Below are 26637 nucleotides of genomic sequence, written 5' to 3'. Positions count from 1 at the left end.
GGAAATGGGGAGGGGAAGGGGAGGAGAGGGAGAGGGGAGGGGACAAGAGGGGAAGGAGAGGGGAGAGAGGGGAAGGAGGGAAGGGAGGGGAGTGAGGGAAGGGAGGGTAGAGGAAGGGAGGAGAGGGGAGGGGAGGATCTATTTCACCCCAAAGGCCTTATTCAGCCCCCATGTCTCCTGTCCCTGGGATTCTGCTCCCACTTGGAAATTCAGGACTTCAGCTCCTTGAGAACTTCATCCCTTTCCCATCCACACCACCTCAACCATCTCTAAAATCCAGGATTTGTCTCACAGATGTTCATGATAGGGTGCTGCCATTTTCCAATTATCTCTGACTGGAGGGTTTAGTTCCCCATTCTGCCACTTCAAGAGGCACCAAGATCTCCTTCTGAATGGTGTTAATCCCCACCTGTCACAGGTGCTGTTTCCTCACCAAGTGCATCAACAAGTTTTTTTCTTCCACCAGACATGCTGCTGAAGATCTCTGCCAAGCACCATGGCTAAACAGCCAGATCCCTCAAAGTGCCACAATGCCATAGTAATATGTGGAGAAATGGGCCCTCTCATCCTTGTATTACCCTCTGTTAGAGATGTCCCAAAGCAGTGTTGCACCTGCTTCCATTGTCTTACAGACTTGAGTGGAAGAGCTCTTTCCATTTCTAATATTTTGGTTTTTCTACTTATAGATCTCTTTCTCACTCTAGGACTCAGGCATAGATTGTTGCTATATCTACCTTGTCATATTTGTTGGTGCATTTCTTAAGTGGTTTAGTGCTTGGTGTTAAAGAGTACTTCACTGAAAAGTTAAATCATGTAAATGGACTAGGGAGAACTGAAATCGGCCATAAATTGTTGAAATCAATCCAGAAGTCATTTTGCAAAAGGTTTCATGGGTACACTGCTGAAGACCAAAGCAGTTCCCATTTTCAGTTTTTTACTATACTGTCTCATCATTACCGTAACTCAGCTACTTTCACTGTACTGATAACCTCTAGGCATCTTTCTACTGTGTTCCAAATATCAGGCTAAGAATTCTCTTCCCATATCTCCAGGTCAAATTCCTAAGGAAGTAACTGATTGGTCAAACTAATTACCATTGTTCTTGAATCGACATTTGTGCCATCTCATGTCATGGACTACTGATCTACTTTTGGGTCAGCAATAGCCTCAAGGTAGTATCATATGGTACCAGCAAGAAATACATGCAGAAGAAACCTGCTATAAGAGGTCTGTAGGAGTGGCAGACAGGCATTCTCAGGCAAGATTGTCCCACACTAGGAAATAAGAATTTCTGTACCCAGTAACCTTTAGCAGAGACAATGAACTGAGCACGTCGTAAATTCTCAAACATAATTTTTAGCTCCATTACTTAAAAAATAAGTCTCACTTCCTTCATATCACATTTAAGTCCATTTAGGATAAACCTCAATTTACCTTTCCAGTTTTATTATTTTTTCTTGATTTCTCTATATAGCTCACATTTGTTAAGTACTAACAATATGTCTGGTACTTTTCTAAGATTGTTACATGGATTTAGTCATTTAATCCTCAACAACACAAAGTACTATTAGTCTTACTCTACCAACAAGAAAACTGAGGCTCAGAGAGGTTACCTGCACAAGGACATGTATTAATAGTTAGTAAATGATTGAACAGAAATTCGAACTTAGGTAAATGGCTTCAAAGTCCAAGATCTTAATCACTAAGCCATACTGCTTCTCAAAAATCAACCAATATTACTAGCATAATAATACTAGGTATTATGAGTGATTATTGTGTGGTGTCAGGGTTCAGAACACCACACCCCAAAGTTTGGTCCTTTGACATGCTGAGTACTTTTAACTGAAGGAGACTGAGAAGGTCTCAGAACAAAGGTCTCTCTGAACTTATTTCTGTCTTCCTCTCTTCCTTTCCCTGATCTCCCTGAACGAGTCTTAGAACTTAGAATTCCCCACCCCACAGCAAGCCATAAAACCTAGTAAGGGGCCGGGTGCAGTGGTTCACACCTGTAATCCCAGCACTTTGGGAGGCAGAGGTGGGTGGATTGTTTGAGGTCAGGAGTTCAAGAAGAGCCTGTTCGACATGGTGAAACCCTAGCTCTACTAAAAATACAAAACTCAGCCAGGCCTGGTGGTAGGCGCCTGTAATCCCAGCTATTCCGGAGGCTAAGGCAGGAGAATCACTTCTACCCAGGAGGTGGAGGTTGTGTGAGCCAAGATGCACCACAGCACTCCAGCCTGCAAGTCAGAGAGAGGCTGTCTCAATAAATAAATAAATAAATAAATAAATAAATAAATAAATAAATAAAATCTTGTAAGGTTACTTTCTGACCTTCCCTAAGTTTCTGTGTGAAGTGTTGTCACAAAAAAATGCTCTGGCTGACCTCACTTGAAACTAGGTCATAAAACCCTCATTCTAGAGAGTTCCTGCCCTATACTTGGAGGCCAAGAATTTGAATAAACTGGCCTTGCTAGGCTCTCTCCTCAGTTTATTATCATTAGATGATGCCCCTTTTGTCCAATCATGTTTCACCAAAACTATCTACTCCTTTCATCAGACTTACCATAAAGAGACCATTTCTCTTTGGTCTTTGTGTCTTCATTTCTCAAGACTCCTCTGTGACATAAAACTTTATTAAATAAATGTGTTTTATGCCTTTTCTTGTTAATTTTTATTACTTATTTTTGACACAAGGTCTCGCTTTGTCACCCAGACTGGAGTGCAGTGGCACAAACATGGCTCACTGCAGCCTCGACCTCCCAGGCTCAACCAATCTTCTCGCCTCATCCCAAAATAGCTGGGACTACAGGCGCTCATCACCACACTCGACTAATTTTCGTACTTTTTTGTAGATACAGGGTCTCACTATGTTACCCAGGCTGGTCTCAAACTCCTGGGTGCAAGTGATCCGCCTGCCTTGGCCTCCCAAAATGTTGGGTTTGCAGGCATGAGCCACCTGCTCCCGGCTTCTCTCTTTTTCATAGGAATGTCAGCTGTGAACCTTGTGATGAGTGAGGACAAGATTATTTTTATTGCCTTTACTATACCAAACTATGGACTAAGGGTTCTATTATACATACAGTACTCAAACTGGTGTTTTTACCCTGTTGTCATTATAAGTAAACAGATGCATCAAAATACATAGCCAGAAACAAAGCTATAACATGTCCTCTAAACGCTACTATAGCCGCACTCCACAGGATTTTTAAAAATATGTTCTATCTTTATTATTCGGTTAAGTAGATTTTCTCATTTCTATTGTGATTTCTTCATCAGCCCTTGAAATATTTGGGGTATTGATACGATTCCAGGCGTGAAGATATTTAATTGTCTTGTCACTCTAGTTCAATTCTACTGTGGTCAGAGAACACACGCTGAATGGGGTCTGTGTTTTGACTGCGCGGGGGCTTTCCTGATGGCTCAGGGTGTGCGCAATGCTGGTGTATGTTCCACGTGCATCAAGGTTTTCTCTTTCCAACTATCCTGCTAAGTGCTGTCTTCAGCTCTGAAAACCTCAAAGGTCCCTTCTGGCACTAAGTGGGTGTAATTACAAGTATAAACTAAATGGTTATTACCTCGAACTTTTCTTCCTGTTAACTCTTTTCCTCTTGATTTTTCAAAATGCAGCAACTATTACTTCTAATAAAAAACAGAAAAAGAAAAAAAATCTACTTTTATTCTCCTGTAGCTCTGTGCTTTCGGCTTCTCTCACAAGCAAACGAAGACCCCAGGCGACGCCAAACCACATCGCTAGAGACGCGCTGGCGCCCCGGCAGCCACGACGGCACGCCCTCTCCCTTCCCAAAGAGGGCTGAGGGGCAGGGCCTCCGCGGCGCGCTGACGTCAGAAGAGGCTGCGACGCCGCCGGGTCCGCCGCGGCGCTGACGGCTGAGGCCGGTGTGTGAGCGGAGCCGAGCCCTGGGCAGAGGCGGCGCGGTAGGAATCGCGCAGCGTCCGCGGGCTCCGGGGCGGGGGCTCGAGCGGCGAAGCCCCCTCCCCGGAGAGGCGGGGCCTGGGCGAGCTCCTGAGCCAGGGAGCGGCGGCAGCCGGGAACGATGCATCAGAAGCTGCTGAAGAGCGCGCATTACATCGAGCTGGGCAGCTACCAGTACTGGCCGGTCCTGGTGCCCCGTGGTATCCGCCTGTACACCTACGAGCAGATCCCCGTGTCCCTCAAGGACAACCCGTACATCACCGACGGCTACCGGGCCTACCTGCCGTCCAGGCTGTGTATCAAAAGGTACGGTCTGGCCGCCTCCGCCTGGCGTGCCCCCTTCTCTCACCTACACCCTTTTTGTCTGGTCCCCCTGCCGCTTTCCCTGCCTTTCTACTTAGCCATCACTTCCCCGCCGCCCCATCCTTTTCATCCCTTTTTGCTGCCTCTTTTCCCCCTTTATCTCCCCTTACCTAGCCGGTGTATTTGATCCACGGAATAATCATGATGGTAACAGTCATCATAATTATAACTTTTCTATGTCGCTTTGTTGTTTACAGAGGGCTTTTACATCCTTTATTCGGTTTGTTCGGCTCATTGAGATATATGTTGGAATGAGGTTGAGCCGTATTTGCCCGGTGTATATCTAAGCTTTGCTTTCTTTTTAGAGCAGCACTGTGGGAATTCAGTTGCTTTAGGCCAGATAAATGCCTGTTTAATAGGAAACACGTTAACATATACACCCGAGACTTACTCATTTAGCAAATACTTACGGAACCCATGCTGGAAAGAAAGCAGACATGGCCCTTGTTCTCATGAAGCTACTAAGGTGTAGCCTGGGTGACAGACATTAAAGAGAGAATTGAAGAATTACATAATAACCATTGTGGAAAAAATGCTGTGTAAGAAAACCACTGTGGTAGAGAGAGCCCATAACGGGCACCCAGCCTCCACTAGAGCACCACAGAAGCATCTCTAAGAAAGAAATGTATTTATCATTCTCAACCTTTAAAACCACAGTCCCCTGAAAACCTATGTTTAAAAAAACAAAACTGAAAAATAACTATTCTAGTTCTTGGAGTAACTCGGTCCAAACTCACTGTCTGTACTAAAATACAAGACCTCTGCTTTAGGAGAATTAAGATACAGATGTTGGTTAGCTCCAGGTCACTATAGTGGCAAACCCTAGTGCCAGAATGTGGGCTGTTGCATTGCTTAAGCAGCAACCACATGTCTCATTCTTGACTTTTCCAGCATTGTCTTTTCCTATCCTTCTTTCCTTTTGTCCTGCCATGAAAGTGTTCTGTGACTCATGGTCACAAGGTGACATCACTGCCCATCCCTACTTGGCTTGAATGGATGGCCCTTAGGATTCACAACTTGAAGCGTGATTACCCTTTTCCTCCCCAATGCCCCCTGTGCATGAGTAATTATACAGCTGGGTTCTGCTGTGGATCTGGGGTTCCACAAGAATAGGGCAAGCAGTGAATTGCCTCAAATATTTTCTACCCATTAGCAATGGTCCTCTGCATTCTGATGTTAGGGTCCGAATCTTATAGAGTGGAAAATGAAGTATAGAGCATTAGATCTTGAGCTGTTGAGTCAAAGACTTTAGCATCCAAATCTGCCACTTAACAGCTCTGGGACCTGGAGCAAAATGTAACCTTGCTGAGCCTCATTATACCCACATTTAAAAATGAAGGTAGTCACAGTATCTGCTTCCAGAGGTAAAAAGGATTTAATGAGATTCTTTATGTAAAATGCTATACTTGGCCTGGAACCTAATAAGCCCTCAATAAATGGTGATTGTTGTCATGACCAATGATTTTGAAGCTGAACAGATGATGAAAATGAAGATGACTATTGATTTTAAAACTGAACAGAATACGGTGCTGTTAATTCCTGTTAACTTCAGTAGGGATAGCACCAGGTTTGAAAAACGGAAGAAGAGACCCAAAGCCAGTAAACAAGACATAGGGTTTTACTAGGGTGATTTGCAGACAGGTCCGGTGACAGTGGGCTGGACAGGAGAACCTCTGCCACCTGAAGAAAGCATGCAATTTATATGGCATTTTTACTTAGCACCTTTCCCCCAACAACCTGCACCTGGTAATCTTCATTTACAAAACAAAAGGCCTCCATCCCATGTACAGTCAGCCTTCGAGATGGGACAGGGGCTCAGATGTTCTTCATAAATAAGGAATGGATCTAAGGGTTGGCCATGGTTGGAACTGTAAATACACATTCAAGTGTGTTTTCCATATCAGGTCATTCTCGGGGTATGCTTAAGCTACATCTGTTAGGTGAGGCACCTAACTTTTCTTCCAGTAAGAGTAGATTCTTTATTGGAGATGTTCTTGCGTTCCCACCAGCTTTATCTTTTCCTAGTTCAGCCTTTCCCCTCCTCTCTCCTTTTGGCTTTCAGGAGTGACCGGGACAGATTTTGGATATAATCTGAGGAAGTCTTGTATGTCCTAGCAGTTTTGCCAATCCTCTGTTAGCTGCAAGGAACATAATAAGGTTGTGCTTCTCAGTTCAGTTAGGTTATACTGGATGTCAAAAAATGAAAAGTTCTGAGGTAATAGGCAGAGCATAGTATTGATTGTCAAAACAGTCCTGTAGTTAGATGTTTCAAGCACCTTCGTGTACCCCTTCCCCCACTTATAAGTTGTCTTTACACTTGATGCTTGTGTATGATGAAGCCTGAAATTCACGATCCAAGATTCACTTTATTCTTGATGATCATTTGATAGCTTTGACACCTTGCTATGTACATCATGTATTTGGCCTTCACTGATTCGGAAATCCTTACTAGTAAGTGTTGACATATAACAAAATTTGTAGCAGACACTATGGTTCTCACTTTCATTTTTACAAGAAATGAACTTCAGAGAAGCAAAATAAGTAGGAAATTCCATTTTTTGTACAAATGAGAAAGTGAGAACCATAGTGACTGCTACAAATTTAGAGTTATATGTCAGTGCTTACTAATAAGGATTTCTGAATCAGAGAAGGGAAAAATCCTAAATTTAGGCAAAAATACTACATTTTACAGACAAATGCAAGAGTATTTTAATCTTTAGTCATGATGTCACCTTTCAGTAAATAATCAGATGAGTCCTAGCCACATCTGGAGAACCGTTTCATGAAAGTAAGAAAGGAGCTGCAAGAAACTTGCAGCAGCATCTAATGTAGCTCCACTACTTTATAGATGAAGAAACTGAAGCCCAGAAAGGTTAAGTGACTTGCATGTGGTAGAGACAGTGAGCCTCTTGACTGGGGTGGGTCCACTGTCCAACAACCTGTGCTGCCAAGACAAGGTAGCCAGGGCATTTTGAAAGAGGGCACATAGTACCCGTATTAAAAGTAAAGTTCGGTTGTTTCTAAAAAGGAGAAACTTATGCCACCTAGAAACTAGATTGGTTTTAAAACATAGACAGCAAAGTTGTTCCACCATGCTTATCTTAAGGAACCTTTCCAATGGATCAATATATATTTATTTTGCTTCTCTTGAGTCTGTTTACTTTTGTATTTGTATTTAATGAATTCTAAGAAAGTATTTCAAGTTCATGCCTAACCTTGCACTGACCAGGTTTTCAGATACGTATTATTGATAGAATATGCTAGCTAACATCCAGATTTCCTCTACACATTCATTTCTGGAGACTTTTAGTCTATAGACTAAGCTGAGCAAGGCACTGTGAACAGTGGTGTCATAAAGATGAATGGTACTGACCATTAGGGGGAGTTGATAGGCTGGAAGATGAGATGGAATTTGTATGTAAATCTATTAATACAGAGAAGGAAATGGTAAGTATGATAATAGAATTGAACACCCAAAAAACTGTGGTCCTGGGATTGGTAGAGATGTGGAAAAACTTAGAATAATTTAATTAGATAATATATCAAATTCAGAAAGGTACAGGTGGGGTAAGAGCTTAAAGGAGCAAGTATTAGGTAACTCCTCAAAATTGTCCCTAACCTTTGAATGTGACAGTAAGTTGGCCAATGTGAATCTCAGTTCCATGTTTGTTTATTTTCCAGTTTGTTTATTTTATCTAATGAGACAGTAAACATTTGGAGTCATCTGCTGGGTTTCTTTCTCTTCTTCACCCTGGGAATATATGACATGACATCTGTGTTACCTTCAGCAAGTGCATCTAGAGAAGATTTTGTAATTTGTTCTATTTGTCTCTTCTGCTTCCAGGTAAGTCATTTCACAAATACTGCTATTGGTAAACAGAACTTTCGTCAGGCAGGCTTGGTCAGGTGACCTTACCTCAAACCTACCACTTGCTTTAAGAGCCCCAGAATGGCATGTAGGTCAGCATATTCATTTTCATAACCTAAACACCAAAACGGTCTGTTCTTATGAGAGTATGTTTGAAATCCATTAAATTACAAAGATTGAGAAAAACTTGTCTCTTTCCTCTTCTTTTTGGGCACCTCTGCTTTGAGATTAATAAAAGAAAGTTGGAATCTTTGATTGATTGCATTCTATTATCTGGCTTAAGTACAACACTAGCGTCTACTTAAATCTTGTTTGGGAAGATTTTTCATCTCTTTCCTGTTTGTGTCTGTGATTTTTCTTTTTGTTATTTCCATACTGTATTTTGCTGTCCTGTTTTGCTGGTATTGATTTTTTGTTCTGTTGCTTTAATGTTAATTTCCTTTGAACCCATTTGCCTGGCTTCAAATACTTTCCTTTTCTTTTCCTTTCTACTTCTTGTATTTGTTAGTTCCATAGCACTGGCATTTTTTAAGAATCTGTAAAAATGTCTTTAAAAGTTACATTTAGTAGATTTCAAACAGATAATTTTCAAGAAGAAAACAAATATGCGCCATAGTCCTATTGACATTTAAAACAACTTTTTTTAATGCAGAGAATATAGAGAAACATCAAAATGAAAAGAAAAAAAACTTATTATCCCCCTTTTTCATGACAGACACAGGCTAGCATTCCCTGTAGTTAGCCTGTTGCTGCTGAGTTTGAGAGGAGAACCTTGTAACTTGACTGCACAGAAGTTGCTTTCATTTTATATCATTTTATTTCAGAGTGTCATCATTTTACTCAAGTTTAAACTTTGGATCTAAATACCAAGAAACACGGAAAAAAAAAAACAAAAACTCTCTTCCCCTTTTCTAATTTCAGTTTTTAGAATAATATTTTAATTTTCTTTGAGGGAAAGCATAATCTATTTTTGCTATTAAAAATTATTTTTTCTTCAAATATTTTTTTAAAATACACTTTCTGAGGTCTAATTTTTGTCCTGATTATAGCTAAAATATCCCTTACAATCCGTAACGAATTTTATAATGGAAATGAAGCAATTTCTTTTTAGTTAAATTTTTAGGTGTATCTCAGTATAGATTAACATGCTCTTAATAATCATTAAGTTAAAAACTAGCTTATATTCTCGTTAGTTGTATGCATAGTATCTACTGTGAGAATCCCTGCTCTTTTCCGCTAGGCCTATTCTTTCACCACCTGCCACAGCTGATGTTAGTTCAGAGAATATATTAATTTCAATATTGACCTATCAAAACAATACATAGCAAAACTAAAAGGATTAAATAATGACAGCAATTAAATGACAGCAATTAAATAATGACAGCCAATAAAGAAACAGAGCCAAAGTATTACAGTGACTTGCCCAGAATTATTTAGCAGGGTAGTAAGATCCTGTTCTCCTCATTGCTAGTGCAATGATCATTGTTATCATACATACTATACAACTTACCAAAGACAAATGAGCACATCTTCCCTACTTGAAAAAGACCACTTCTTTTTATCAAATTATAACTTGTTCACCTGAGTTTTCCAGATTTTTAGGGTCAGTGGACAGTATAGTAAACCATAAATACATTTATTAACATTGATTTACATTTAATATTAAAAGATATAACATTTTTGTAACTCGTATGCTTCTGTGTGCCTTAGTGCTTTCCTCTGAACCAGATTAACAGAGTACATTCTTGAACAAGAGAATGTAATTCAGGGGCTTTGAACCTTCCTGGGGCATTTGTATTTTGTAGAAGAACATTAGAATAGAATAATGCCTTTCACTAGATTTAATCCATTTACTTTCAGTGAACAAATATTTGTTGAATATGTCCTGTATACATCCAGACATTATGCTAGGCATCAGTAAAACAGTGCTAAACAGAACCAACTTGGTATAAAGGTCAAGCCACTCGTAGGAGAGCAAAAGAGACAGTGAGGCAGGGCATTTAAGCAGAAAAAAGAAGCAAGACTCACTTTCTTAGCATTTTTTGGACTTGCAGGTGCTAGCTTTTGTGGTTGAAACCTAGGAGAATGAGAAAGATAAGGCTGGAGTGATTGGCAGGGATCAAACCATGAGATATTTTGTTATCATGCCAAGGAGCTTAGATATGGGATGTAACACTGTAATTATCTGTCTGCTTTGTCTCCATAGAAGGGAACTTTCCATTTTAACTGAAACATACTCAATTTGCCAGATTGTCTTTCAGTCCATTTTTAAAGAAACTCTAAAAATAACACATTCCTTCTTAAACAGGGCATACTAGGTGTGGGTTAACTTTTTAAAACCTGGAGTTTTCTGTTAACACTATTTATTTTTTATTTTACTTAGATACCATAGTTTTTCTTCTTTTTCTTTTTCATAATGAAATTAGCTTTATTTTTGTTTCTAATTACTACTACAAGATATAATCATGTAGAAATTTAATCAAACAAATTTATGGAAGAAAAAGTCACTTGAAATACCACTTTTCAGAGGTATTCACATTGGACATTTGCATTAAACGAGTTTAACCCAAACGTGTATGTTTGTGTAAGCATAGCTATCTTGACATGCCTACCTGCCCATTCATTTACCTGTCTACCTACTTCCAAGCTACAGTCATCCCTGCTTGCTATTTTGTGACCTGCTCTTGTGTCATTCAACATTGTGACAATGGGATCTTTCCCCATCAATGAGAATATACACTTTCATGTTCTCCTGATTTATGGTGCTTAATATCAAGGATAATCTGAGAAAACAAATAACCAAGCTTCTTAGAGTTACGTTTAAATAACTAACTTAGAGTTAGTTATTGATTGGTTGCTTAGTAACCAAAAAGCTATAGACTATTAAGGATTTTAGACAATTGATGATGCAATGAAGTTGTGACAAAGTACATTATTATTGAATATTGATAATTGAGTCTATAGTAACTAGATTTGTTTAATGACCAGAATATAAAATATTAATAGCTATTTGACCATTTTACTGCCTTAGCAATTGTTTACAAAATGTTTATCAATTGTACCTACTTCATATTGTATATTTGTCTCATTATCTCCACCCCCACTGTCATTGTCTCAGTTTGTGCTCTCCAAGGCTATTCCTATAACCTCCTGTTTCAGGCCTTCTAGTCCACAGCTCTGTAAGGGGCACTTAAAATCTTCAGGAGTATCATATCTTACCCATAATATTGAAGTTAAAACCCATTAATGTATAGGACATGTCATAATCAAAGAATATGATGCTTTTCCTTAATCCCCACCCCCCCCACCATAAACGTGCACAGCTTTTTTTTATGTCCTTGGTGAATGCCAGCTCAGCTTTTAAAATCCAGCTCAGTAAACAGCCCTTCTCTGATACTCTTTTCTTTCCACCAGTCCCACCTTCCAAATGCACATGTACTCCCAGAGTCAATATTTTCCCTTCTTTTTCAATTATTCTCTGCACTGAAGTACAGTAGGACTTCTTACTGTACTGTTTGTTCAGTGATTCTGTATCCCATCCAATGTATGACACACAGCAGATACTTAACGGCTGAAAGGCATTCTGCCATAGAACCTTATCAATTATCAGAGCAGCTGATTGAATCAGATTAGCTTTACTCTCAGTGTGGCAACCATATAAAGTTAGCAAGTCATGATGTTGTTTTAATTATTATTAATATTTTTTGAGACAGGGTCTCACTCTGTCACTCAAGCTGGAGCATAGTGGTGCAGTGACGGCTTGCTGCAGCCTGATCTCCCAGGCTCAAGTAATCCTCCTGCCTTAGCCTCCCAAGTAGCTGGGACCACAGGTGTGTGCCACCATGCCCAGCTAATTTTTTATTTTTTGTAGAAATGAGGTCTCTCTATGTTGCCCAGGCTGGTCTCAAACTCCTATGCTCAAGTGATCCTCCCACCATGGCCTTTCAAAGCGCTGGGGTTACAGGGATGAGCCACTACAACACTGGCCTGTTTTTTTCTTGAAGGCAATAAAGCTGTGTTTACCTTAGAACTATAAAGTAAATTCTGTACTATGAAGCTCAGACAGACATGAAAATTCTTAACTGAAAAAAAGCAAATTTGTGGAACAGAACACATAGTGTGATTTCATTTAATTTTAAAATGTGTATGTATATATATTTATCATGTATGCATGTGTGTAGCCTAATATATCACAGGTGTTTGACATATACATTGAAAATATCTGGAAAGACACAACAAATGTTAACAGTGGCTACTTCTGGGGAATAGATTGAGTGAAAGCGTCTTATATTTATGTACTTTGGTTTTTTTTAAGGATATGTTTTGCTTCTATAGTAAATACTCTTCTTTTTTTTTTCTTTTTTTCTTTTTTTGACCTGTGTCTAGAAATATAATAAATATTCTTTAAAAAGAATTGAATTCATGGATCAAAACAAGCCTCAGATGATAGTTTTAAAACGTTTCTGTTGTTTAACTTTCCCATTACTGTGCTATTTATTTATAATTTTCATTTTATAATATAGTTATTTTAAATTTTCTCTTTCATTATTATTATCTCCATTTTACCCATGAGGGAATTGAGGCATTAGAGTAATGACATGGCTTGCTGTATTATAAGGCACGGAGCTAGAATCCAAGCCCATGAAATTGAATTGAAAGCCTAGCCTCTTAACTACTTCCCTGAACATCATGCGTAAGTTGCTTTAGTTTCTTTAGTCACTTTGTTAAGGTTTTTTTTTATTTTCCACAGGTCTGTATGCTTTGCTCTGTGGGCTATCATCTTTTTTCCTGCCACCGGTCAGAAAAAACATGTCGAAGATGGATGGCATTAGATTATGCAGGAATTTCTATTGGCATACTGGGCTGCTATGTCTCAGGAGTATTTTATGCATTTTATTGTAATAACGTAAGTAGATTAAGACAGTTTACATTCTACCTTTCATATAGGTCTTGGGTTTTCTTGCCTTGGTTCTTTTGAATTCTGAATAAGTACATAATTAACTTATAGAATAAATAGAAGAGTCTTGTATAAGCATAAACTTATTTTTCAAAATGGCCCTGTCATTTCTAACATCTGTTTATCAGTTTTATATTTTTATTGTACTAATTTTCTATTGGAAAATATATATACAGTTATTTTCTGAAACATACTGTAGACATTAAATTATTAATGTTTTCACTAAATCTGTATGGCTGCATGGTTCCTCAGATATGCACATTATATATCTTTTATTTGTGTGTTTATAGAATTGAAGTTAAAAATAACACTTGTTAAAATTATGAAGTTGGTTACTGCTCTCCATTCCTTTTTCCTCTCTCAGTGAAAAAGAATAAATGAAAGTATATCTGAATTTATTAGCCCATATTCTTCAGTAAAAAATGTTTTCCTGTCCTCAGTCTTACATTTAGGGGTAGGCCTGTTAGACAGACCAGATAGACGTGAATGTCTTTAACAAATGCGAGGTGTGTCTTTTCTGAGTTCTGGATCAACTCTGCTTTCTGTCCATAAGTTCATACAAAAGTCAATTTTTGCTTTTTGCAAAGCAGCATTTGCAACACTGTAATCAGATAATACAGCACCTGACCTAAAAATATTGGCCAAACCTTATTAGAACCCCTAACTCATCACCTCATGTTCCAGCCAAGAAGACAAATTGAAAGTTCCCATGGGCTCAGTACATTTCAAATTCTCCCTTTCAGAAAGTCCCCTTTGACCCTACTTTGTTTTCCTCCTGTTTTTCTACCATATCTTTGTTTTTTCTTTTGCCCTTTTAGTTATCTCCCTTTCAGAACCAAGACTGAGCTTCTCCCTCAGGAGCAATATACCTGCTACTTATTTCTAGTCCTAGTCACAAAGAATGGAACCTGTCCTGCCCAAGGCCCGCCATGTAGTAGGTGCTGTAAGGCAGGGGTCACCAACCCCCAGAACCTGTCTGTGGCCTGTTAGGAACCAGGCCACACAGCAGGAGGTGAGCAGGCAAGGGAAGTTTCCTCTTTACAGGGAAGCTTCCCTTTACAAGGAAAGTTTAGTATTTACAGTCACTCCCCATTGCTCAAATTACCACCTGAGCTCCAGCTCCTGTCAGATCAGCGACATTAGATTCTCACAGGAGCACGAACGCTATTGTGAACTGCACATGCAAAGGATTTAGGTTGTGCATTCCTTTTGAGAATCTAATACTTGATGATCTGTCACTGTCTCCCATCACCCCCAGATGAGGACTGTCTAGTTGCAGGAAAACAAGCCCAGGGCTCCCCTGATTCTACATTATGGTAAGTTATATAATTATTATTATTATTATTACAATGTAATAATAATAGAAATAAAGTGCACTATAAATGTAATGTACTTGAATTATCCCAAAACCATCCCTGCCTGCCCCACCCCTGCATCACAGCACGATTCATGGAAAAATTGTCTTTCACAAAACCAGTCCCTGGAGCCAGAAAGGTTGGGGACTGCTGCTCTAAGGCACAGTCCCCAGCCTTCATTTATTGGGAAGATTGACCACAATGTGGGACTCCTCAGAATCCTTGGGATTTTTCAGTAGACCTTTGTCTCTACACAATAGCAGAGAAAAATGTCAACATATCTGGTATGAAAATTAGCGAAGAGAAAAATCACAAATTTGATTTGAATATGTAAGAGCATTATTAATTGTAGCTGCTTAAATGCGAACTCTTTGCTTTTTAGGCCTAATCACTTTGGAACATAAGCACATAATTAAATATATATGCAGGCAACCTTGTTGTAAATTGACTTGATTTTAGTAGTATACTATTTATTTCTGCTCACTTTTCATAACTTATTCATTTCACATGAAACTGTTTACATCTTTTAAAAAAATTAGAACATACTGATAACCAGGTGCTTGTAATTTTTTGTTTTGCTTATCTTATTCTGTATTTGTCTGAAACTGTTTTTCATTTATCTCTTGCTAAACATCAAAGTGAGATACTTTTTGTAAATCTCTTAAAAGAAAAACTAAAAGTCCAAGATAGATTAGAAAGATAAAAGAACTACTGTAGTTGATACAGTCAGTCCATAATTGTTTAAAGGAAAATTTGCTTTCTTCCTTCTGGTTTCTAACCATTTTCAAATATTCAGTTGCTGTAGACCTATAAAAGGCTCATTTTACTTTTTAAGGAACACAGCTGCTTTCAGAATAAAATTGAAAACTATGGACCCTAGATCCAGTAGAATGTACTTTTAGGCACACACCTAAACAAACAATCTGACATTTGATTTCAGGAAGTTAATATCCCCAAAGAAGTCCTTGGAGCCCAGATTAAGAATTCTTGTCTTATGTGACTTTTGACTTTAAGACCAGCTAACTGCTTATTTAAATACCTACATATCCCATAAGCCCTTCAAACCTAAGCTAAGTGTGTGTTCTTTCATGCTCCTGTTCTCTTCCCCCATCACTCACACACCAAACCTGGACCAAACAAACAAAGATGTTTGTTCATTTGCCTCATTAATAGAATCCATTTATGTGGCCTTTCAGGCTAGAAACAGTCAAGCTTTCCTCTACTGCCCTCTCACATATCCAGTCAGCCATTATGACTTGAGCTTATTTCAAAAACGCCTCCTAAATCTGGTGCTCACATCAAATTTATTCAACAGGAGTCCATGCCCCCATTCTCTCTTTGAATAAACTAATATCTTTCTAGCTGGTTTCCTGTCACCTCTTCTCTACACTGATGTCAGAGTTGTCTTTCTAATAAGTCAGTTTGAAAAACAGCCGTGTCATACTAAAAGAATTCTGCTATTCCTCCAGTGCCAATGTAGTAAAGCTCAAAACATTTAGCCTAGCAGTATGCCTTTTCAGCCTTTGTTCTCAAAACTTTCTGCTCCATTTGCTGTTCTCTTTCCTGAGAGCTCTGTCTTCCTACAAAGTCTTAGATGTCATCTCCTCTATGAAGCATATTTTAGCTACCAAGTGAAGTTAACTGTTCTCTGTTCTATGGTTCTACAATGTTGTGTTCCTAATGCAGTTAACAATATCTACCATAAGATTATAATCATTTGTTTACACGTCTGCCCCTTCCATAGTCTGTGAGCTCACCACTGGGAGAGTCCATGTCATAGTCATCTTTGCTTTTATAGGACTTGAACTGTGCCTAGCACATAATAGGTAATCAGAAAATGATTTTGTATGGATAAACATGATCTTTTACCAGCTCACTTTGGAACTTGATTTGTCATCCTGAGAAACCTAAATGTTGTATGGATCATATTTTTTAAGGAAGGGGGAGAATCCTGTTTTGAAATGCAAATACCAAGTAAATAGAGTTTGGAATTTGTAATGTAAAAACCAAGATTACATTTTCAGTTCCCTTAATGTTAATAACGTAATTAAAATTTGATTTTCTTTCATTTTAGTACTGGCGTCAGGTGTACTTGATCACAGTGCTTGCTATGATCCTGGCAGTATTCTTTGCGCAGATTCATCCTAATTACCTCACACAGCAATGGCAAAGGCTCCGTTCTATCATCTTTTGTTCTGTTTCGGGATATGGAGTGATTCCCACTCTTCACTGGGTTTGGCTCAATGGAGGAATCGGTGCTCCTATTGTACAGGTAGGTTGAGTGTAGTTGATATTTTTCTCTCTTTTTTTTTTTCTTATTTTGTCTTTCAATTTTATTCCTCTTGGGTAAAGTGGTATAATCAGGCCAAGTGGGTGGATGTTTGTCATTTGAGAACATATTTGTAATTGCATATTGATGCCATATTTTCACAGCCATGTAAATAAGCATACCTTGCAGGAGTCGAGGTAAAATCTAAATAATGTTTTTCTCTGAGTTGCCTTTCTGTAAAATAATACATTCTTATTTTGTTATCCTTAATATATAAATACCCAAGTCCTTTTTTGTGGAAGAAGACTATAAAGTTTCTAGCTTTGTCTGCTGAATCAGTGATAATGGCAATGATAATGCAAATATAGAAATAGGAGCAAGTGATCTTTTAAAGGGGGTGAAGGGAAGTTGGGAAGGATTTTTTTGTTGGACCTGATGAGTTTAGGGTACCCGTTCGATGTAAAGGTAGAGATAGGATCTGGGATTTCAGCCAGAGTTTGAGACTGGAAATAAAGATTTAGAAATCATCATTCTGTTGGTAGCTGGAGCCAGGGAAGCATATTTAATCCAGCAAGGAAAATATGTTGAGAAATAAAGGAAGAGCTATTTATTAGAATCAGGTATTATGGGGGAACACTTGATGTGCATTAGGAAGAGCCTCAGTGAGAAGTCAGTATCCTTGAGATCAAGGATTAGAAATAAGACTTACATTCTTAGAGATCGTTATAAAAATGCTCTCAGTATACACTGGAGAGTAAACAAGAATTTTTAATATAAGTAAATAAGCTAAAAAATCTGACAGAAATCACATATACTTGTTGCAATGGGACCTTTGTCTAGAATGTGTAACTTTAAAGGTGGATTTTATTCGAAAGAATCAGATTTTACTAGAAGAGGAGGGACCATTAGTGGGCTTACATTTATTTGCATGAAGTTGGCATCAGTATAGTGAAAAACAGTTGGGTATACAGCTGAAAAGAAAGGAAGTTCTGTGACAGTGTGAATTGAGCGATAGGAACTGGCCACTTGTCCAATTTGAGGACAAGGGTGATGATTTCTTCATAAATTAGGAAACTGGGAGAAAGGTGAGACAGTAGTGATGAGGGATATCAGTAATCCTCCTATCTGTGAAAACATCTTTCTGACAATTTTGATTCACCGAAAATAAGCAAATGGAATGGGGAACTGCCACTCTAGATAAATTCCAACTGGAATAATTAGTTGTTGACATAGAAGTGACCAAAATTTTTGGATGTGATAAACACATTTCTTTTGAGCTTATAATGACAAAAAGAATAAGACCCACTAAGTGAATTTTAGAGAAATTAAGAAAAAAATGGGAATTTGTTTTGTATTCACAAATCATAAAATGGAAAGATAGCTTAGATAATAGTTTTCAAAGATGGAACCCTAATATGATCACAAATCATTCCAGTGAGAAAGCAAAGGGAAACTTACAGAGAAATTCTGTAAGCTCTAATTTAAAAAAGATAGAAAGACAGGCACTTTAACCAAAGATTAAAAGGTCTGGAAGGGTTAACCTTGGGAGGCAGGATCAATTGTGTTCTAGAATGTTTGAGAAATCTGAGATTGATTAATTTGAAAAATATAGGAGTTAGGGAGGGCTATGATGATTCTCATATTTGAAGAGGAAGGAGAAATTTGTTTTTATTTTTTTATTTCTTTGAAACATTCTCTCCCTCTCTCTCTCTATTGTCCTTAAAGTCCTCAGCTCAAGCAGTCCTCCCACCTCATCCTCCCAAGTAGTTAGGACTATAGGTGTGCACCACCATGCCCAGCTAGTTTAAAAAAAAAAATTGTAGAGATAGGAGTCTTACTATGTTGCTCAGGCTAGTGTTGAACTCCTGTCCTCAAATGATGCTTCTGCCAAAGCCTCCCAAGGTGGTAAGATTACAGGCATAAGCCATGCACCCAGCCTGTTCTTATTTCTTAAATGAGTTCTTAGTAAATAGGTTTATAACCAGTATTAGGAAAAATATGTGTAAGTATAGCTTGCTAGATTTCCTCAGGGCCAGGAAAGCCTTTTCAATTCTGTGTCAGTAGTGAGACAAAGTGCTTCATATAGTAGTATTCAAGAGGACCATTTATCTGGGATATTGGAACAGATTTCTGTCTTGGGCAGACTCCTTAGGTCTTTTCCAGCCATAAGTTCCTGGTCTTCAGTGTCTTGGCAACTCCATTCCCAAATGCATTCCACCCATATACCTACATTGTAGATGGAGCTGGGTACCCTTAGGAACTTCAGCATATTAAAGCTCTAGCCCCTTTAGAAGCCTGACCGTTAGGGCATTCTCTTTACTCCATTCTTGCAGATTGCTTCCAGCATATAAGAATAAGGTTTCTATTACTGGAGACAATCTGCAAAACAATTCAGATTTAACAATCTTAAATTCCACTATTAGATTCATAATAAATTTGTAATTTAGTAACAGTAGGAAGATCTGTGAAAAAACATGTTTTGCTTTTCAGGACTTTGCACCCCGTGTAATTGTGATGTATATGATTGCTCTTCTTGCTTTCCTATTCTACATTTCTAAAGTCCCAGAGCGGTACTTTCCAGGTAGGTGTCTCTTTTATAGCTGTTTTGTATTGTTATTCTAAATATATATGCCCAAGGTATATGCATCAGATCATCAAAACTTATTTTCATTTTTTTAATGTTATTGATTATGGAAATGGGTCCTCTCTTCTCAAATGTTACCTAAAACTTTCAAAGGGCTTTCACAATTTTTCATCTTTCATCCTGACCATGTAAATTTAGTCCAGTAGGTGGAGTTGTCACTGTTTTACGGTTATGAACTAGTGACAAAGCTGACATTAGACTTTGAGTCTTCTGATTCCCAACCACTATTTCTTTTAAAAAATGGAACGCTATTAACTACAATTTACTTCTTTATATGCCAACTGGTTCTTTAAAAGTAATTTATATATGCAGAGATATATAAAGCAAGAAATAAGAAAAGCAAAGGACAGTAAAAAAAAAATAGTGAAATCAGGTGTGAAAAGATCACTTCACAATATGTACATCAAAGAGGTCTATAAAATAGATAAAGGTGACAAACCTGGCTTTAGGCTTCCTGGCACCCAGCACTAGGAAGAATATAGTGAAAGTTAAGAGTCTTTATGTTTCCAAGATATACACAAGCCAATAGACTTTTTTTGTTCTTCAGTCCAAAGAAAATATTTTCTGATGGAAAATAAGAGGACACTGGATGGAGTGAACAACATTCTCCAAAACCCTATTTGTTTGTTTTAGAACTTTAGCTCTTGAGTCAGACTGCTTGCGTTCAAGTCCCGTTACGTGAGCTAAGTAAGTTACTTAAGCACTCTTAACTCCAGTTTCCTATCTAAAACATGGCAATACTTATTTTTTCTAGGGTTATAGTAAGGATTAGATGAGAAAATGCATATAACACAGTTGAGTGAGGATTAGATGAGAAACTGCACATAACATGTAATAAAGTTTCTAGCAATTAGTAGGGACTGAATAAATGATAGCAATTATTACTATATCCCCCAGCCCTGGTCTTTTAAGTGAAATATGTGGCTTAGTAAGGGACAGAGTGATGCAAACCTAGGTAAGTTTTGGCATAGGTCAGAAGTAACATTTAGAGTCATAAACTGATTTTTTTCAGTTTGGAGAGCTAGAAGTCAGGGAGCAGTTTAAATCTAAACTGCAAATTTATCCCCTCTTCTTTCTGGGCTAAGAATCACTTCCACAGTGAATCAGAGAAGGGATTGTACCACTCATCACGTGTGGTGGGGAGGAAGAAAGGGTGAGACACCCTGGCCTAGGTGCATCCCACAGATCCTCAGGCATTCCTCTGTGTACTTGGTTTTCCATCACTGAGCTTTAAATAAGAATGGAAATACAAGAGAAAACCTGAGTTGTAAACATGAGGATTTGTGAACAGATCTAGGACATGCTGCTGATTTGAAGACCAACCATCTTCCAGGGAGGGCCAGAATTTCCCTTAGAAAACAATTCTGGTACAATAAATTTTTGTATCATCACTTTATTAATAATTCTTTTTAAAATTCTGTTTTTTCTTTATAATAGACAAGTAGAACACTAAACCATGAAAATTCTCTGTGATAATGACCATAGTGGTTTTAGGCCTTAAAATTTACAGATCAGGAGTCACCAATTGTTTAATATAGGACATCTCTAAAAAATCAAATTTTTCATAGCTTAACCTTCCCCAAGACACACTTGACATAAAATGTGCCCCATGTCACAGAACATCCTGAGTTCAGGTACATGAGAGCAATGGAGATACGGAAACTAAAAAACTTAAAAGTCTTTACAGTGAAAAGTGATAGTCTCAAATGTTCATGTATAAATACCTTAGAAACTTATCTCTGGCAAGTCCTCAGGTATGACTTCGCTACTGGGAAATAAAATAAATTTTAACCTAAAAGCTTTCACTCACCTCAGGTTGAATGTTTACAAATGTATACACAATACAATGGCATTCAGTGGGTCCCAGGATCCCTAAGGTATCCATGGATAGAATTGAGTGGATCTCTGATAGTTGTATTAGATAATCAATATTTGTTGTAATCCTCTATATTTTGTTTTTTAAAAAAATACAGGTCTGTAGGCTTCATTAGCTTGCCAAAGGAGTCCATGGTACAAAAAAGGCTAAGAATCTTGTTGACATATACTTTAAAATCTATGTACTGTACTGATTGGTAAGAAAAAAAAAGGCTCAAGAATATTTACATTATACAACCATAGAAGCACCCACCATGAGTATGTAATTTATATTGAAATTATTATAGATCTGTATTTTGTTATTCACTGAGAGAGCTCAAGATTTCCATATGTTAATCTTAGAATTTAACATTTGACCACAAAGAGATTAAATGGTTCTCTGAAGTTGTGTATGAACTGATCAACCTTAGTTAATTAACCCATTACTGATTACATCCTGCAGATTATTCCATTAGTTAGAGAGCTCAAGAGTCAGGTCAGCACTTTTTCTTTGCACACCTGCATGAAATAAAAAGTGCCTCTAGTAGATTTATATCTAAACACAACAGTATATCTGCTTCTCACAAATTTACACCTAAATTACCCCATGATTTATAACATCTAGTTTCTTTTGCCTCTCTCAATAATTTTTTGTTGTTGTTCATTCTGCCAAATATGAGTTGAGATGTGGGAGGCATTAAGGTCAAATTCCTGAAATTAAGTTAGGTTTTGAAAACACACTTGGAATAGTGTTTCTAATGTTGTGTACTTAATAAAACCTTAAAACTGACCCATAGATAAATTGATCCATTTTTAAAAACATTTGGATCTCCAGTTAGCACTCTGAGACTACCAAAATTTTTCTGCTGCTAAGCCATACGTCCAAGAAATATATTTTTCTTTTAATATCAACTTACTGAAATCAATATTATTTTCTTTCTACCTTCTTTCCAGGACAACTAAACTACCTCGGATCAAGCCACCAAATATGGCATATCCTTGCAGTAGTGATGTTATATTGGTGGCATCAGTCAACAGTGTATGTCATGCAGTACAGACATAGCAAACCTTGTCCTGACTATGTTTCACATTTGTGAATTAGGTATGGCCACCTGGTGAATTCAGTTGTTAAGCAATATATAATGGGGAATTGTATACCCCACTATTTCTAAGATTCCCATTAGTTTTCCCTTTTTCCTCTTTAATATGAGTATTGCTTTATAAAAATGGGGAAAAAAGCATACTTGAGGATCTGTAGTAATAACTGCTTTATAGGACCCTTAAAACTATTAATTTGCTGCTTGTACAGAAAGTGAAAATTAGTTGGCAATCATATGAAACATCTGAATAACAACAATGAATGGGAAACTAGTGTAGAAATAGGATTCATTTTATTTAGCACCAGCTTAATTTTCTTAGGAAGGGCTCATCTCCATTAGAAAATGGAGTCATCCTATGTGCTTAACTATTTTCAGTAAATTATCAAGTTTAAGTGCCTAATCAAGGCAAGGGTTATTTCAGCCTGTGCTTAATACAAGCTAGGATAGTGATTTTAAATAATCACTAGCCTTTACGTACATGATTTGTGAGAAACTGGCACTTCTGATATTATATCCTTTAGCTATAGGTTCTCCTCTCCCTAAGAACATTAGATATTTTAGCTTTCCAGAACAAAAGCTTTAAACTTCTCCTGTAAGTTGAGAGAAGGGTTGAGAAGAGGAAAAGAATTTGTCATTTCCTATCAGATAAGATTCATATTAGAAGCTAAATACAGGATTAGACAGCAAATTATATTGTCAAATAACATAGTCATTAGCCACCTAAACATTTTAATTCCAGATATTATTTAATTCCATATAACTGAATTCTTGTGAGTGGATTACAGAAGGTTTTTGATCACAAAATTCCAGAGAGCTTTCAATTCTCTGAATTTGTAGTGAATATCCCAGTGATGGGGGTTCCCAGCTGTATGGGTGCTACTTTCAAGGCCATAGAATCTAGATGGCCCTGTCTTGACCCTGAAATGAACCTTAAGCCTTAGACAAAGTCATGCAGATGCCCCATTTGATAATACGGTTATTCACCTGTGCTCTAGTCCTCAGTTTCTGCATGTGTTAGCATTGCATTGATAACTCAGAATCTTCATAAACACTTAATATTTGGACCTGAAGCTTTAAACTTTCTCTGTATTGTATATGTTTAAAAAATTGATCTCATTGCCCTACCATACACTGTAGCCCTCTTGTTCTTTAGTCTTTCATATGCATTAAATACCTTAAAGCAGACGTTCATAAAAACTTACATTGTTTATTGGAATATAAAGTATTACCCGAGTTTCTTAATGAGTTGACATGAGCTGTTTTAAATACTGGTGTATTTTCAGAACAGTAAAATTACTGAATATCAGAAAAAAAATGTTGATTGATAATGAAACTTATTCCCAAAATGCCTTTTGTACATAGAGTATTTGGAAAGTTACTTTAATGTGCCTCAATTAATACATCAGTAAAATGTTGTGGGTTTTTTCCAGTGTAGTGTTTTTGGAATATAAATTCCCCATGCTAATATCTCAGCAAAGAGAATTTCCCCCCAGCTGGCTCAGTAATGAATACTGTGTCTTACCCATCATTATGATAGAATGCTGCTTTGAAAATGGCTATTTACCTTCTAAGGTTAAAAATTTGATCCAAATGCTAAATGACAGAAGCTTTTGGTGCAACAGTAATAGGATATATTTCCCCTAGAACATCCCTTATTGGTTTACATGATTTTATTGCCTTAAAAGTATTTTGTCATTTTGGCCAAACAAAAAACACTGAGTAGTTATAATTAAGTTAAAAACGAGGGGAAAGGCATTATTTTAGTTATGGAGCCATTTTTATTATAGCATTTTCTCAAAATAAAATAGAACCTTATTTCAATTTTAATTTTTCCAATCCCTGTTTGTTATAAGAATTAATGCTTGTCATCTGAATTAATACATAAAAAGAGCATTCTGTTTTTAAATCACTGTTTCTTTAAATTTAAAAGGTATACAGTCTTTCTGTAGTGAAAATTGTTCCATGTAAACATTTCAACTTCTTATGAAAATGTTAACTATTTTAAGAAAGTTATCCTCTCACTTTTTATTGCTATGATGTATTTATTATAAAGTAGGGAATGAATAAATGTGGATTGCTGTCAACTAGAAACACTTCTGTATGTCAGTCAGCATTTAACGACCACCTACTGTGTGCACAGCACTACTGGTAAAATTTTGAAGACATTGTTAACATTAAAAAGTGTTTTAAAGTTGTCTACAAATCTGAGCCTTGTAATGATGTATATTTAAGTTATTTTTGTTTTTATAGATTTATTAAAATATACTTAGTTACAGTACTAAAAAAGACTGGTTTTAATTTTACCAATGTGTGAACTATAAAAGCTTTTTGCCTACAGATTTTACAAGTACATTTTAAAATTATCTATGGCTGTTTTAAATTGTCTAGCAATTTATATGGTTGTGGTTAACTCATTTAAGAAACAATTATCTTTCTATATTAAGCCATTTTCAAATAGCAAGACAGTGCTTGTCTTTTTTTTGTTATACTAACTGCAATTCAGTAAGCTGCATGACAAAATATGTATTATGTAAATAAACTGGGTTTACTAAATATTTTTAAGTGCTGCTTGTCATTCTTTGTAATACATAACAGCTTTAAAATCGTATTTTAGAATCAGGAATGAAGATTCAGGGAATGTCTGTCACATCTTTTGGCATCCCACCTGGACAGAATATCCGATTTGAAGATTGTGATTGACTGGCATAAAACTGTACAACTCTCCATTTGCCAGGTACCTACTAGATTATATTTTGCCCCATATTAAATGTCAAGGGGCAAAGCCTGTTCCTCTGAATTTCTGCTGGTTGCTGAACTACATTAGGTTCCTGTCCACTCCACATCATCATTCCTGGGAATCCTACCTCTGCCCAACTATGTAAAGTAGTTACATAATATTAGAGAAGGGGTAGAAATATCTTATATGTACATTATCACAATAACTGTGTTTACACTGAAGAGATGCGAATACGGTCCCCTGAAATTTTGTACCAGAATTCCCGAGTAATGAGATAATGATCCAGCTACCCTTAAGGAAAAATTTTTGGAAGGGAGAGGGAAATAGAAATAGGGAGTTTCTTGTGAAAAATGAATCTCCATCCTTTAAGAGAGCTGAAATGAACAGCTGCCAAGGTTCTAGTACTGCTCTGTAAAATCTGAGATCAAAATACTACCTAACATGCATGTAACCTCAGTTGTGGCAACTATCTGAACTATCTTTTTTAATATGTGACAACAAAAGCTCAAACTTTCAATGAGAATATTAACTACATGTTACATATGATGCTTAAGCTGGGCTTCCTTAAAAAGGTATTAATTGGGCCGGGCTTGGTGGCTCACCCCTGTAATCCTAGCACTTTGGGAGGCTGAGGTGGGTGGATCACCTGAGGTCAGTAGTTCAAAACCAGCCTGGCCATCATGGTGAAACCCCCATCTTTAAANTATTAATTATCCAAAATAAATAGCTCAAATTGCAGCATATATTCATCTCAAATAAGTTAACTGTAACTAAATTTGAACAGTAACACACTGCAAACTATTCGTTAATAGAACTTTTCTAATCATTTGTGTTATTTTTGCTGCTTTGTACCACTCACTAAAAAGTCCTTTTTTTTTTTTCACATAACTTTAGATGAATGTTACAACTTCAAAAAAAAAAAGGTCACTCATAAAAATAAGATGAATCTTTTCACAGTCCACCAATCTAAACACTCTAGTTTGTGGAATCATACATAATATTATAACCATAATGCCAAGCTTAGTCCATCAATCCAATAAATAGGTTTTCTCTTTAATGTGTCATAGCCTCTTTGCTGATATAATTAAGGATTACAGTGTTACCTAACCAAATAACCAGTATTTTATTCAACCAAAGATATTATCAGTCTTTAAAGATTTTTAAAAATAAATTATGTATAATGTGGAAGCTGCAAAACAAGTTACTCAGAAGGCACTACACAATATTTTTGCTTTACTGTCATCAATCAGTAATTATAGTGACTGACTGAAAAAGTCATGCTATACAGTGTTCTTGCAAAAACTTTAAGTCAAATGTGTTTTCTTACCTAAACTGTAAAATGTGAGCTCCCTAAGAATAGGGAAAGAATCTCACCAATTTTTCTATTCCACTAGCTGCTACATAATAGGAGCTTAATGTTTGTGGTGGGAATGAAAGAACTGAATCTAAATAGAAGTTTACATCCAAAACTTGTAATAAGACAAATAATGAGAAACTCCAAAGTCACTGATTATAAAGAATATGCAATCCATTTGGGATTTATTGCATTTAAAGAA

General features: G+C 37.1%; 1 protein-coding gene across 1 annotated transcript; it reads left to right on the top strand.

The window, feature by feature from the left end:
* The first annotated feature begins 3847 nt into the window (after window positions 1-3847).
* On the top strand, window positions 3848-24899 carry PAQR3 (progestin and adipoQ receptor family member 3). Its single transcript, XM_017540043.2, has 6 exons — window positions 3848-4240; window positions 7979-8141; window positions 12916-13071; window positions 16552-16749; window positions 19237-19327; window positions 22199-24899. The coding sequence occupies exons 1-6, from the start codon at window positions 4056-4058 to the stop codon at window positions 22339-22341; spliced, it is 936 nt and encodes a 311-aa protein (XP_017395532.1). The 5' UTR covers window positions 3848-4055; the 3' UTR covers window positions 22342-24899.
* The last annotated feature ends 1738 nt before the right edge of the window (window positions 24900-26637 follow it).

This window comes from Cebus imitator, unplaced genomic scaffold (genome assembly GCF_001604975.1).
Source record: "Cebus imitator isolate Cc_AM_T3 unplaced genomic scaffold, Cebus_imitator-1.0 Scaffold123, whole genome shotgun sequence".
Classification (NCBI taxonomy): Eukaryota; Metazoa; Chordata; class Mammalia; order Primates; family Cebidae; genus Cebus; species Cebus imitator.
The sequence above is the reverse complement of the archived record's forward strand: the minus strand, read 5'-3'. Positions and strand labels throughout refer to the sequence as shown.